Source organism: Pleurodeles waltl, chromosome 8 (assembly GCF_031143425.1).
Source record: "Pleurodeles waltl isolate 20211129_DDA chromosome 8, aPleWal1.hap1.20221129, whole genome shotgun sequence".
Classification (NCBI taxonomy): domain Eukaryota; kingdom Metazoa; phylum Chordata; class Amphibia; order Caudata; family Salamandridae; genus Pleurodeles; species Pleurodeles waltl.
In genome coordinates this window covers 1515288819-1515301705 of record NC_090447.1, presented here as the reverse complement: position 1 = coordinate 1515301705, position 12887 = coordinate 1515288819, and the positions used below count along the sequence as shown (strand labels likewise).

The 12887-nt window shown below is 46.3% G+C and overlaps 1 protein-coding gene across 1 annotated transcript in view; it reads right to left on the bottom strand.

Moving 5' to 3' along the window:
* The window catches only part of LOC138248853 (immunoglobulin superfamily member 3-like), a 249265-nt gene that overhangs the window by 20522 nt on the left and 215856 nt on the right, over positions 1–12887 (bottom strand). Inside the window, exon 9 of the mRNA XM_069202806.1 lies at positions 1286–1693. Coding sequence (XP_069058907.1) covers positions 1286–1693 — 408 coding nt within the window. The remainder of the gene's footprint in view (positions 1–1285; positions 1694–12887) is intronic.

Below are 12887 nucleotides of genomic sequence, written 5' to 3'. Positions count from 1 at the left end.
AGCCTGACACCATGACACGTGCGAGGCACTACATCAACCAGTGCCAAAGGCATACTCACCGTGTGCCCTGTGTCATATCCCACTGGTGCAAGCACCTGCAGCTCACACGTACACAGCCTGACACCATGACACATGCGAGGCACTACATGAACTGGCGCAAAAGGCGTACTCACCGTGTGCTCTATGATCTCTATATGTACTCTGTGTTATACCCACTGATGCAGGTCCCTGCATGTACATATCCTGACACCATGACAAGAGCAGGGCACTATATCAACTCACACCACAGGCCCTACAACCCTAGATATCTACATGTACGCTTTGTTACTTCCCACTGGTGCAAGTCCCTGCACCTCACAAATACACAAGCTGACACTATGACAAGTGCAAGACACCTACTCATGCATGCGTCCTTGCAGCTCAAAGAATGAGAATGTCCTGCATCTGTGGGCATTTAAGGCCATGCACCTACAATTCCACGCCTGCAGTGCCCTTCACCTGCATGTGTGTGCATGTACGGTCCTGCACAATCATACTTGCATACATGGCCTGCGCCGGAAGCACAAAAGGCCATGCACCAACATAATCGACTGGTGCTTGCACTTACACCGTCGTAGGCACGAGGATATGCATTTACACACGTAGTGTCCTGCACCTCAGTAAAGCATGGCCTCACATACAAGTCCCTGCATCTCCATTTGCAGTGTCCTGCATCTGTCCTGCACGTACACATTCCTTCAGGGTGTGGGACAAAGATGGGCCTTTCTTCCCTCAACCAAGGACAAGACCCATCGGATGGCAATAATATGTGAAGGGATCCAGTTTGCTTCTTTACATGGAGGTCGTTGACCAACAGGAGACCTTCAACTCTTCGCCCTTACTGTCCTTCAAAATCTCAAATCACCCTTGTCTCAAAAACCTTTTGTTTCTTTTAAGGATCAGCCTCTTGCCCAGCCTGCCTTGTCATGTCCGAGTCTCCACAGCAAGTTACTTTTAAGGGAGGGAGGCTAGAAAGTGTCAGTGACTAATGAGACCGTCCACTTCCATCTCTCATTGGGCGCCATCTTCCAAGTAAGGGGAACTATCCATCTTGCTTTGATTCCAAACACCATGCCCCCGCGCCTCACTTTGTTAGGAATCAAAGTGAGAGAAGGACTTGGAGTAATGCAATTACTGGTAAGTAATCGAAGCATTATTTATGTAAAAGGCCACCAATTGTATGTGGTACGACTTCTTATCACCCAAATAAAATGCAAGCATGCATCCCAAAATAATGCAGACTTACCCGGCAGCTTGACGGTGACCTCGGTGAGGCCGGAGACCTCCTCGGCCAGCTTGTACCAGGCGTTGTTGGGACTCAGGAGCCACTCTTCCACGTGGCAGTAGTAGCTACCACTGTCTGCCAGGCTGGCCCGCTGGACGTTGAGGGTGAACAGGCCCGCGGGGGACCTCTCAAACTGCAGCCGGCCCCGGAGACCCTCCTCCTCAGCGTAGGTGCCATACTCGAAAGCCGCGTTGTGGCCGGCCTTCAGGATGAGCTTGCCGTCGGCATCCGAGAACTTGTGGGCGTACCAGAGGACCGCGAAGTGCGACTCAGGGCTGGTCTGGGAGCGGACCGTACAGGTGAGCGGGATCAGGGCGTTCTCCAGCACGGTGAGGCTGCGCTTGGACTTGCTCACCTGGAGCTTGGTGACTGTGATGGAGGAGAGGAGGCAACAGAAGGGTGAGTCCAGGAAAGGTCAGCGGACAACCAAAGGCAGCTCACAGCCACCCAACATTATCTCTTTTGTTTACATGCTCGTTAGAGGGCATACACAAGAAAACATAATAAATGGAAAAGAACTGAACATAAAAAAAGAAGCTTCAAATATTTGTTCTGAAACAAATCATAGAGTCTGGAAGAAGGTGAATGGATCGCCCTTGTTCTGATATCAAGTATCGCAGGGGTTATTGTACTATAACACAAAACATCCATTTTCCAGACAGGTGAGTAAACGACAGGAAAGGAACACAGGAGAAAAGCACAGAGGGTAAGACTGGGACAGAGGCAGATGAAAGCCAAGAAGGCGGCGCAGGTGGACCTGCATCTTTTGTTAAAAAGCACATTGTCTGATTTCATTAAAGTGAGTGAATACCACAGGGTCTATTACCAAAGTCTCCCTTTTCAGCCCCCATGTTCCTGCACTGATGGGGAGAGCTCGTCCTGCACCCGAGCACCACCAGTGGGGGCGTGGACCCCGATTTCCAGGAAGTAAACATTTAATCTGCAGATGGAAGGTCGCCCCCGCTCTCGGGGCGGGGATTACATTCCCTCTTCTCATTAAGTGCTATATGACTTACACGGCTCTTTGCATTTTCCTTTTGCGTTATTTCTGCTTTTCTGAGGATAACAATGTTTTTTGGCACCTCTCGCCCCCCCATCCCGCGCCCCCGGGGGGCCGTCCTCGGTAGTACTTCGCACTTCCCTGACCACTCACCCTTTGCCCCCCCAATCACTCACTTTCATGCCCTTTTCGGTTCAAGCCACTGAGGGGGGCTCTTTCTATGTTCATTTTCCTTCTGTGCTCCTTGTATTTTGCTCCGTTTGTAGCCCCTCCCACCACGCGCCCCTGGGTCCACCTTGCTGCCCCCTGCCCCCCCCCCCCGACCACCCCTGTCCTGACCGGGTCACCTGCTCTTTCAGAGCATCTCACGTCCCCTCTTCCTCTCCGCCCCCTCTGAGCGTCGGTCACCCTCTCAGCCGCCTTGATGGATGTCTTGGGGGCCCTTGTTATATTTAGGCAAGCAGTGACCCAAAGAAAATGTCTGAATAACAAGGAGACCTGTCGCGCAGCTGATGAAGTGGACTTCTCGCCTGGACATAAGAAGTCAAGCTGGATTTGTTGACATTATCACGGGGTGAAGCCATACAAGGCCTCTTTACTCTGTTTTTACTCTGTTGGTCACACGTGTGTTTTGGAGGAAAAAAATGATTTTAATAGGTGCGACACTACAGAATGAATTTTGATGAATAAAATGAGTTTGTGAGCCCCATTTCTGTCCTCTGCAACACAGCCATACATTCCCAAGAAGAAAAAGAGATAGTTACATGTGAATTGTGGTGACATATGCACAGGGAGCCTTCACCAACCTGGACACCTCAGGAATGAGCCAATGTATACTCGGCCCCTGGGGAAGATTACAGTATGTATTTGCCGTGGAGGCCCTGGTACCAGGTTGACTATTAGGGCCACACAAGAACAACACTGCATAGCCATGTATTTTAACAGGAGTGGATTAAACACGTGATGTTAGTGTGACATGGCCTCCGTACTCCTTGGTACAACTTATCGTCTAGGTGTACAGCGGGTAAGGACATCTCCGTTTGAGGACTTCCGCGTGTGGTCTCCACCCAACTAGGAGGGTCTTGGAACAGAACCCCTTCCTCATCTAAAATGTCCTTAAAAAACATCCAGGTGAAGGTATTGGAGCCAGGTGCCACACCATGACCGGCTCGTGTCTTTCATTAGCCCTTTCCTCCTATGAGGCGGTTAGTAGCGTACAAGTTATTCGATTCATACCATCATACGTAACAAGACATTTCAATAACATGTGAATGCATAGTGGCTCAAATGTACCAAAGTCACGTAAGATCCCTAAACCTGCATCTCTACGGCCTTGTACAAGTCTCAGACACACAGACCCAACCCGGTGACTAGTTTCGAGAACTTGCTCTCGCCTACATTGCGTATCTGCTTTGATCCTCAAACAATTCCACCACCTGGTTCCCGCGGCCAGAGTAACTTCTTAGCACTCAATTACCCTCATTCAAGTCTAACTTGCATTTGAATTAGGACTATGGGAGGCCACCTGCGTGCTCCTTATAAATCACACCGAAAAGACCACTGTCTTCTTGTCACTGGAGCCGGTGTAATCCCTTCGCCGTTTACAGATCCCACCAGGGTCACTTTACAGGACCTTCTCTGAGACCAGTAATGCAACCAGGTTCCTGGACCCAAGCAAGTTCCAACACTCAGCCTTTAACATCCTGGAAGCCTCTTCTGCAACCTAAGCAATTCTAGGCACTGCCTGAAAACTGCCTCTGGGTGGACCTCATGGAACTTCCCTGCCAACAATAGAGCAGCGAGTGCCTGGAAAATGAGTTATTCTTTGTAGGCACTGCACTCTATTAGGACCACAGCCGTCTTGGCCCTGTGAACTCTTAGTAGCCACTGTACTCCCTTAGGACCACACCTGCCTTGGCTCTGTGAACTTTTGGAAGTCACTGCATTCTTAGGACCACAACAGTTTTGGCTCTGTGAACTCTTAGTAGCCACTGTACTCTTAGGCCCACAGCTGACTTGTCTCTGAGAACTCTTAGTAGCCACTGCAGTCTCTTAGGACCAGAGCTGCCTTGGATCTGAACTCTTAGTAGTCACTATACTCTCGAATCTTGTCCCAGCTGTACTATCTTTGGACCACAGCAGCCTTGGCTCCGAAGACTCTTAGGAGCACACATCCCTTCTCTCTGAACTCTTGGTAGCCACTGCACGGTCTAAGGACCACAGCTGCCTTTGCTCTGAACTCTTGGTAGCCGCTGCTGTCTCTGAGGGCCACAGCTGCCTTGGCTCTGAGAACTCTTAGGAGCACACATCCCTTCTCTCTGAACCCTTAGTAGCCACTGTACTCTTAGGGCCACAGCTGCCTTGGCTCTGAACCCTTAGAAGCCTGTGCACCCTAATACCTCGCCTCATCTTTAGACCACCGCTCCTTTGGCTCCACGTACATCACATCCGGGTTGAACCTACCATAGTGCACGACAAAGCTTGCTCTCCTATAGGTCACAGTGGTGAGAGGCTTCACTTGCGGGTTGGTAGAACAAGCACAGAATCTATGCGTCCGGGCTCCAGTAACGGTCTCTGTTCCCTCTTGGGGACCCCCCCTCCCCCCATACAGTTCACCTATTTTGCGTGGACTCCTTCTATGAAACACAAAATTGAGCCTCAAAGGAATCACCACGGCAATAAAATCTAATTTTATAAAGGATGTGAAAAGGCCCAAGTTAATGCAAAACAGTTATGTTGTGTTCTGTTGTTTTGTGAACCTTATAACTAATCAGGTCACACCCTGGCAGACCCACCCCTCCCCCAGCTTTCTGTTTCTATAGTTCTGAGGTCAGATTTTAGGCCAAGGTGTTTTAAACTGTTCCTGGTGTTTTGTCGGTGAAATACGGTGAATATCACCCTTTACTTCAAACACATTTACATTCTAATAAAATGTTTATGTGTAACATAAAAAGCTTGCACGTGCTTTACTAACAATGAATTTTGTAAATGTACAGAGATATGAAATTTTTTCAAACATATACATTTCCGTGGGGGATAGAAGTGGTGTTTAAAGAGAGTTTCCCTGTAAGTACAACCAGATGCCCGCCCCTCCCCCCTCGCAGGGTGCACTAGAGCTGCAGTAACCCACACACAGAAACTACAAGTGGGCGCAGAGACCGGGGGTTTCCTGCACTTTCCACTGTCCCCGTCATTTCCATAATGAACACAGCCACAGAACAAGCAGGCTATAACTGCAAGGACACCAGACTGAATAAAACATTAGATCAAAGGGTAAACATGCGAACTAATGCGAGCTAAAGTCTGCATGACAACAGTCACTACATATTCCAGTGAGAATATTTACTTCAAACCGATAGTGGGAGTAATCCGGAGAAGAATTGTTCCATTTGGAGCCCAAACCTACAAACAGTAGTAAAAGTTGGACAAAGATGCATTCAAAAACAGCAAAGAAATACATTTCATTTCAATGTCAGATGCATCCGTTCAGAAAAGAAACAGAGGGAGACTGAGGGCTTGATTTAGAACTCAGCAGACAGGTTACTCACTCACAACGGTGACTGATATCCCGCCAGCCGAAATCTAAATCCCATTATATTGTGTGGGATTTAGATTCGTGGTAGACGGGATATCAGTCACCGCTGTGACTGAGTGACCCATCTGCCAAACTCCAGAGCAGGCCGCAATTCTTCTACTACCCTGAATATTTCAAGTCACCCCCCCATGGGCACCTGAAAGTAGGAGATGTCAATGGCTCTTCAATGACACCACAGATCCCCAAGGGCACAACACAGCCATTCGTTGTCAGCAAACCTACCAGGTGTGCCAATTCCCCACACACAACTTGTTCAATACAAGTCTGCTGATCCTTCCATGGACGGAAATCAATTAAAGACATTGACCTCTGGCTAAGGAATTTCAGGACTGTAAAGGAGGCATTAAGATCTGAGATCACCAGGAAAACAGTCTTTCAAAGATAATGCAAAAGTTGTTTCACTGACCACTGGAAATCAACACCCGCCCACCCATCAATGATGACCGCAGTGTGCCTGGAAGATCAACAACAAAGTACTGTGAAGGGGTAAGTATTTGTCATTACTCAGTGAGATTTCCAGCACAGAGGTCATTCAAAAAAGGAGTAATATAGGAAGCTAGGCCAGACTTGAAAAGGATAACAAAACATTTTTGAATAGCCCAATTTCCAATGTAAGAGTTATACCTAAGAACAGAACGCAGAATTAAGGCATCAAAAGAAATCTTTTAGATACCTCTAGTAAAATTTGAATTCTTCGCAGGTGTGTGTAGCCCGCCACTCATTCAGCTACATATACTGTTGATTTATATTGCCTCAGAGGTTCTGCGGAAGTGATGAATTGAATGCATAGACTGGAGGGCGACCAGTCCTTCCCCTTACAATAACTGTAAGACAGCAGTAGAGATGCGGCTAGAAGCGAGAGCAGCGCTTAGTACTGAGTGGAAAGGAGAGGGTTGTGTAACAAGGATGCTGGTGCAGCTGTGGGGTGATGTCCTGGCCTCCTCTGAAGATGCTGGAGAAAGACATGAGGGTTGAACCCTCAAAGCATAAATACCTCATGATAGCATAACGGATGAGACAGTACAGTATGCTAAATGAGGTGATATTGTGTGGTTCACTTGAGTGTCTGGAGAACTGGTTGAAATGACTGCTCAAGTATTAGGTGTTAAATGCATTAGCTTTAGTTGGAAGTAGGATGCTACAGCCCACATCCAGAGCTCAGCCAGAGTTATATATTGTGTGGAAGAGGAAAACATTCTTTCTACAAAGGTGATTGAAATAACTTCACGGTTGGTTGGACCAGAGCCATAATAAAAACCATTAGACAGTTATCTCTTTTGAACTGACCTGGTTCTGTTTTCTAAATGGTTAGAAAATGCCCACAAAAAGGGCTCAGTGTGGGGACACCACAAAGCCTCAGCATCACACGTGGACCTGGCTGGTGCGGAAGCACCTATGACACACCCCCAGGAATAAAGCAACAGGGAAGCACCAAAAATGAACCATCAACCACAGTTCAGGAAAAATGGAGGTACATCAACACCCACAAGTCATAACTCACGATAGGAAGGTGCCAGCAATCCTTCAACCACACATATTAAATACAAAAAAAGGCCAATGCACTCCATGAACAATAAATGTAAAAAAAGACAAGTTTGGCAGCACCCACAAATCATCATCCATGAATATAAGAAGCCTAATAAGGCAGTACCAGGAAGAATCCAACCACAAACATGAACTAACAAGTGTGGCAGCTCCCACAGCATTCAAAAACAAACATGAAGGCAATGACACAGTAGCACCAACACCATTTTCTCCACAATAATAAAAGGAGAAGTCCAGCAGCATCCGTACAGTTTCAGCCATAAATATGAAAAGACTAATGGTGCAGCCCCCACAAGCATCCAAGCACAAAACATAACAAGCATTTGCAATGCAATGGGTCTTGCGTTTGCTGCTCCAGTTAGAGCTATTGGCGTTGTAAATTCATAACTGGACTTCTCTTGCCAAATAAATAAAAAATGAAAAGTAAAACAGCTGACATAAGCGAGCCGATTCAAAGCGCCACGGCCGCCATGAGCTGAAAGGAGCGACACAAAAGAAAAAAGAAGTTTGCTCGCAGTCAATCGTATCAGCAAATGTGCAATTATCCATGTAACCGGGTCAGTCTGCAAGGCGGTAACAAAACTGCCCCAAGGAGGGACAAACGGAAAGCATTTACCAATGAAAACAAATGATTTTTGAAAGGCAGGTCCACAAACGAGTGGGTGTGACAGACGTGTGGTGGGTGTGGTTAAAACCACACAATACTTACAACAGGCCAAAGCGCTTGCGCGCTCGACGTAAAAATCTAATGCAGCAGAACACACATACATCTAAGCATCAATGCACCTGCTGCCGACCCCGCTTCAGCCACAAACATGACAGCACTAATCCGGGGCACCCACAACTCTTCCACCATGTCCATGAACCGGACAGCAAAGAATCAAACACACACATCTGCAACCATAAGCATCAAAGAATGTGTGGCACAACTAAAAACATCCTCCGGGATCAATCTGAAAGGAGTAGTAAATGTGGAGTGACAGAAACAGACTGGTGTACAGAAAGTACAAACCTCCAACCACAAAAACCATAAATAGTTTAGTGTGAGTGCAGTCAGTGATGTATTACAAGAAGGGAAAGGGAATACGCGCGGCAGCACTCCCAACCTTTCTCCTGCAAACATAAAAGTGGGAGGTTGCCACAATTTAACAACATTGTAACACATAAATAATAGGACCTGTGTGAAAGCTCTCCCAAGAGGGTATCCACTGCAGCCACCACAAACCTTCACCCCAGAAACAAACACAAAGCAAGGCCTAATCAAAAAGAAAGCAAATCACCAGCATGTGCACAGCCAGGAAACAAAAGGAATGAGTAATGGGTCAGTGCCCTCAAAAGTAATGCATTACTACATGCATTAGTATATCGTATTTGTAACACTTGTATGCTGCTGCGGAGCACTCAGATTTCTGTGTAGACTTTGCTGTTTTGGGGTTCTTACTGACTGGAGTTAAAGCGCTCTGTGGCATCGTATTTGGTTGTGTTTTCTGACATTTACAGGCTAGTCATTCTGAGTCGTGGCTGCAAATGTTAAAATAGTCTAGTGAATTATTTAGTAATGGATTATCTTGGACAGTTACCGGCTCTATTCAGTGATGCATCTATGTGGGGTATTATATGTATGGATTAAATTAAAAGCATTGGAGCAGCAGTAACTCTTCAGCCGCAGAAGAAGCACCATAGGAGGATGCTGGACATACTTATAGACAAGGGCTAGAAGATGCTGCCAATTAATGACTGTTCATCACCAGTTGTCGTCAATGAGGGTGATACTCTGGTCTATTCCTAGCATCAGGACCACTCCATTGAAATCTACAACGGTTCGCCCATAGCCCCTGGAACTCTACCGCATTACAAGGTACCTCTCCTGCCAAGCCTCAATGGCCCCCCTGACTCGCTCTCTTCCAGAGTTGGTTGCCCAAAGCGGGCTGGAGTAGTCAAACACACCTTTATAAAAGTTTTCACAGTGCCCACTAACTGCAGTTGGTGCCAATGCTTGTTTGGGATTTAAGTGAGAAGCAATGGTTTATTCTTTGCTTCATATTATATATCTCCGGAACCCTCTACTGATTTTGTTTGTTTCCATGTCTCAAATTAAGGTAAAATAAGATCTATTGTTTATAAATTGGTATCTGATTTCCTTTGTGCCTATTTCCTTCTTTTTCAACTGTTCTGATACTTCTAAATGCTTCGCGCTTGTTCCTTTGTTAAAGTCGGACTGCTCGAAGCCACAGCCACCAGGGTTTAGCTAAGGTTTTGCAAACAAGTCCTAATGGACCCAAGACAGACTTGTGAGCTTACTACACGGTGAAGTCGCACAACCAAACCATATAATAAACCACTTGTCTCATGCTGGTTGGGGGAGAGGATGTGACATTACGGCAAGAGCTGCCGACTTTGGAACTAGGGAACTGGGGTCGAGTCTCGGCGTCAGTGCAACATCCTGGGATTCTGGGCAAATCACTTATATCCCTGTGCCCAAAAAACAAAGTGACCTGATGCTTGTGGAAAGGGCTGCAGTACCTCTGCGTGGAGGTTGGGCTATCTCGAACTGCGATAAATAAATATATCATATGGGTGCCATCATACTGTTCGTTGCATGGATTCGACAGGGCGTTGCGTGTTGTGTGTATTTGTGTTGTGTCTTCGGCATGTGAACACTTTCCCAGGGAGACATTTAGATAACTGGACATTTTATACTAAAAAAAAAAAAGAAAAAAAAAAAAAGAAAAAATGACTTCTTTATGTCTCTTGAAGATTTGCAATAAGTCTTAAAGTGATAAAGCTTGTATTTCATACAAGTTTGTGTTTTATCTCCCTCAATAAAGTGAAATCAGGTGCAATATTTGTTTCGAAACATGACTTTGGCCCCCTGGCAGCCATTTTGATAGCTGCTCCCCCTACCTAGATGATGTCTGGGCACTAAAAGCTGAGCTCCCAGCGGTTGTGGGGGTGGAGGACGGGTACTACATAAGAATACCTCAGTCCCAAAAATGTCCCCATAATAGCTAATTCGCTACCTACGTTTACAGGCCTTGGGAAGGCACTTCCTGAGAAAGGAGACAGGCGGACAAAGCTGAGGGGTAAATGAGGCAGAAAAGGAAGTGGTAATGACGGGGAGCCATTGATATAAGGAGAACAATGGTGGATGGGACAGAAACAGACCCCACGAGAGGGAAATTATATAAGTTTCACTTGAAAGGATTGTGGAGAACGGACAAAAGGAGATAATAATAGTGTGGAGAGAAATAGGAGCTAATGCAGTGTATAAGGACAGATAAAATCGACTATGTACAATTTCCTAGCAAAAGCGTTATATCAAAGCTCATCTCTCTCGCTATATATATATATATATATATATATATATATATAAATATATTCACTGAAAAAACAAAGGTTAAAGGGACGTTATACTTATGACAAAGTTAACAAAAAACATAGCAATTCACCTTAAAAAAACAAATGTTACAGGGACTTTATAGTTAGGCTCACATTTTAAATGTACAAAACCATAGAAATCCACCTGTTATAGTTAAAGCTATCTCAAGTAACTATAACTCTTGCCCTAAGGTAACTATAAGTCGCACTCCCCCCATGCACAGTTTTTTTCATCAAAATTTTTACTGCAAATGTTCCATTGATATTATCAATGATGTTATCAAAGGTGTCATGAGTGCCGTAATTTGTGGGGTAATTCTATTTCTTAACTATAACATCCCTTTAACCTTTGTTTTTCAGTGAATTTCTATGTTTTTTTAATTTATTTTTTTACTTACAGTAATTTTTATTACTATACATTAATCCAACCACTGTTGGGGCATGGCCTTTGGTTGTGCGCAGCGGTGGTTGCTGGCAAGGCCTGGCTTGCAGCCAGGCCTTGCAGCCAACCCCCTATAACCACCCAACCCAACGCTGCACATGGCCTTCGGCCATGTACAGCGGCAGTTGCCCACAAGACCTGGCCTGTGGCCAACCCGCCCAACTAAGCAAGCTGCGCACGGACTTTGGCCATGCCCGGCGAGTGTTGGCCATGGCCTGCCTCTCTGGGTGTGAGAATAGGTGTGAGAGGGTGTATCTGGGTGTGAGAGTGGTTGTGAGAGTGCCTGTCTGGGTGTGAGAGTGGGTGCATAAGGGGCTTAGTGGGTGCATCAGTGTCTGAGTGGGTCTGTGAGTGGATGTGTGAGGGTCTGAGTGGGGCTCTGAGTGGTTGCACTAGGGTCTGAGTGGAAGCATAAAGTTCTGAGCGGGTGTGTGAGTGGGAAAAAGACTGAAAAAGTGAAATTGAAAGACAGTGAGAAAGAGGGGGAGAGAGATTTTTTTTAGGCTATGATGAATGATATACTTAGAATTAGATATTTCTGAGAAATTGAAAAGGAAAATGTATTTTTCATTTATAAAGAGTGAGATCACCTTTCAGTATGAACCATAAACTTTTGAAGTGTAAAAGAAATTAAAGAAGGAAAATGACCACTGACACACCTGGAGTAGAACCCTCAACTTTCAGTGTGAGGGTCTGTGACCTCAACCTTTAGGCCATAGGAGGCTCAATATTGTGATGCTTCCAGACATACCGAAGGCGGTCCAACCCACTCGTGATTGGAAAAAAATGTGAATATTCCATCACGAGGAAAATTTTAACAGTCAAAACACCAGTAAATAAACAAACACACTGCCGATACTCTGACTTGAATCTTCAGCCTACTGAGTGACAGCACAAGACCTTGACATTAGCCCAGAAGTGACTCTGTTCTGCTCTGCATCCCATCGCAAGAATAACATTGGTACCGAACATCCTGCTTGTCTTACCATTTGAAGTCATTGCATGGACAGACCATTGCAATGACAATCTCTCTCTCTCACTTCCGTCCCACTATGGGATGAGAGAGAGAAGAGAGACAGGACCATTGGGGGAACCTGAATACCCCGTGGTCCTACCTGGCCCCCCACATCCTGCGGAACCGGCATTGCTCCCAGAAGCAGGGCGCTGCTTTAAAAAGCATCTCCCTGCTTCTAGGAGCAATGTTTTTATCTGTTTCCTTGCATGCATATTTGCGTGTAGGGAAACAGAGGAAAACTCTTCTTTCTGCAAGTGAAAGCTGTTTAAGGGCTCTCACTTGCAGAATGTAGGGTTTGTTTGCTTTTGCTTGATGGGAGCTAACAACTCCCACCAAGCAAAAGCAAACAGCTATGCCCCGGAGGTGGGTTCTTTGGGACACAACGGGTGCCGGCCTTGGGGGTGGCGGCCCCCAGGGCCATCATTGGCACCACGAGCGGGGCAGCGTGGCCCCCCTCCAATGAGCATTGCCCAAGGGAAGTGGTGGTTCCCAGGGCTCAGGGTCCCACAACGGACCCCCTTCACTCTTTTATTGTAGCCCCGGGGAGGTGGTGGTCCCCAGGAATGTGGGGGGAGCTGTTAGTTTAAA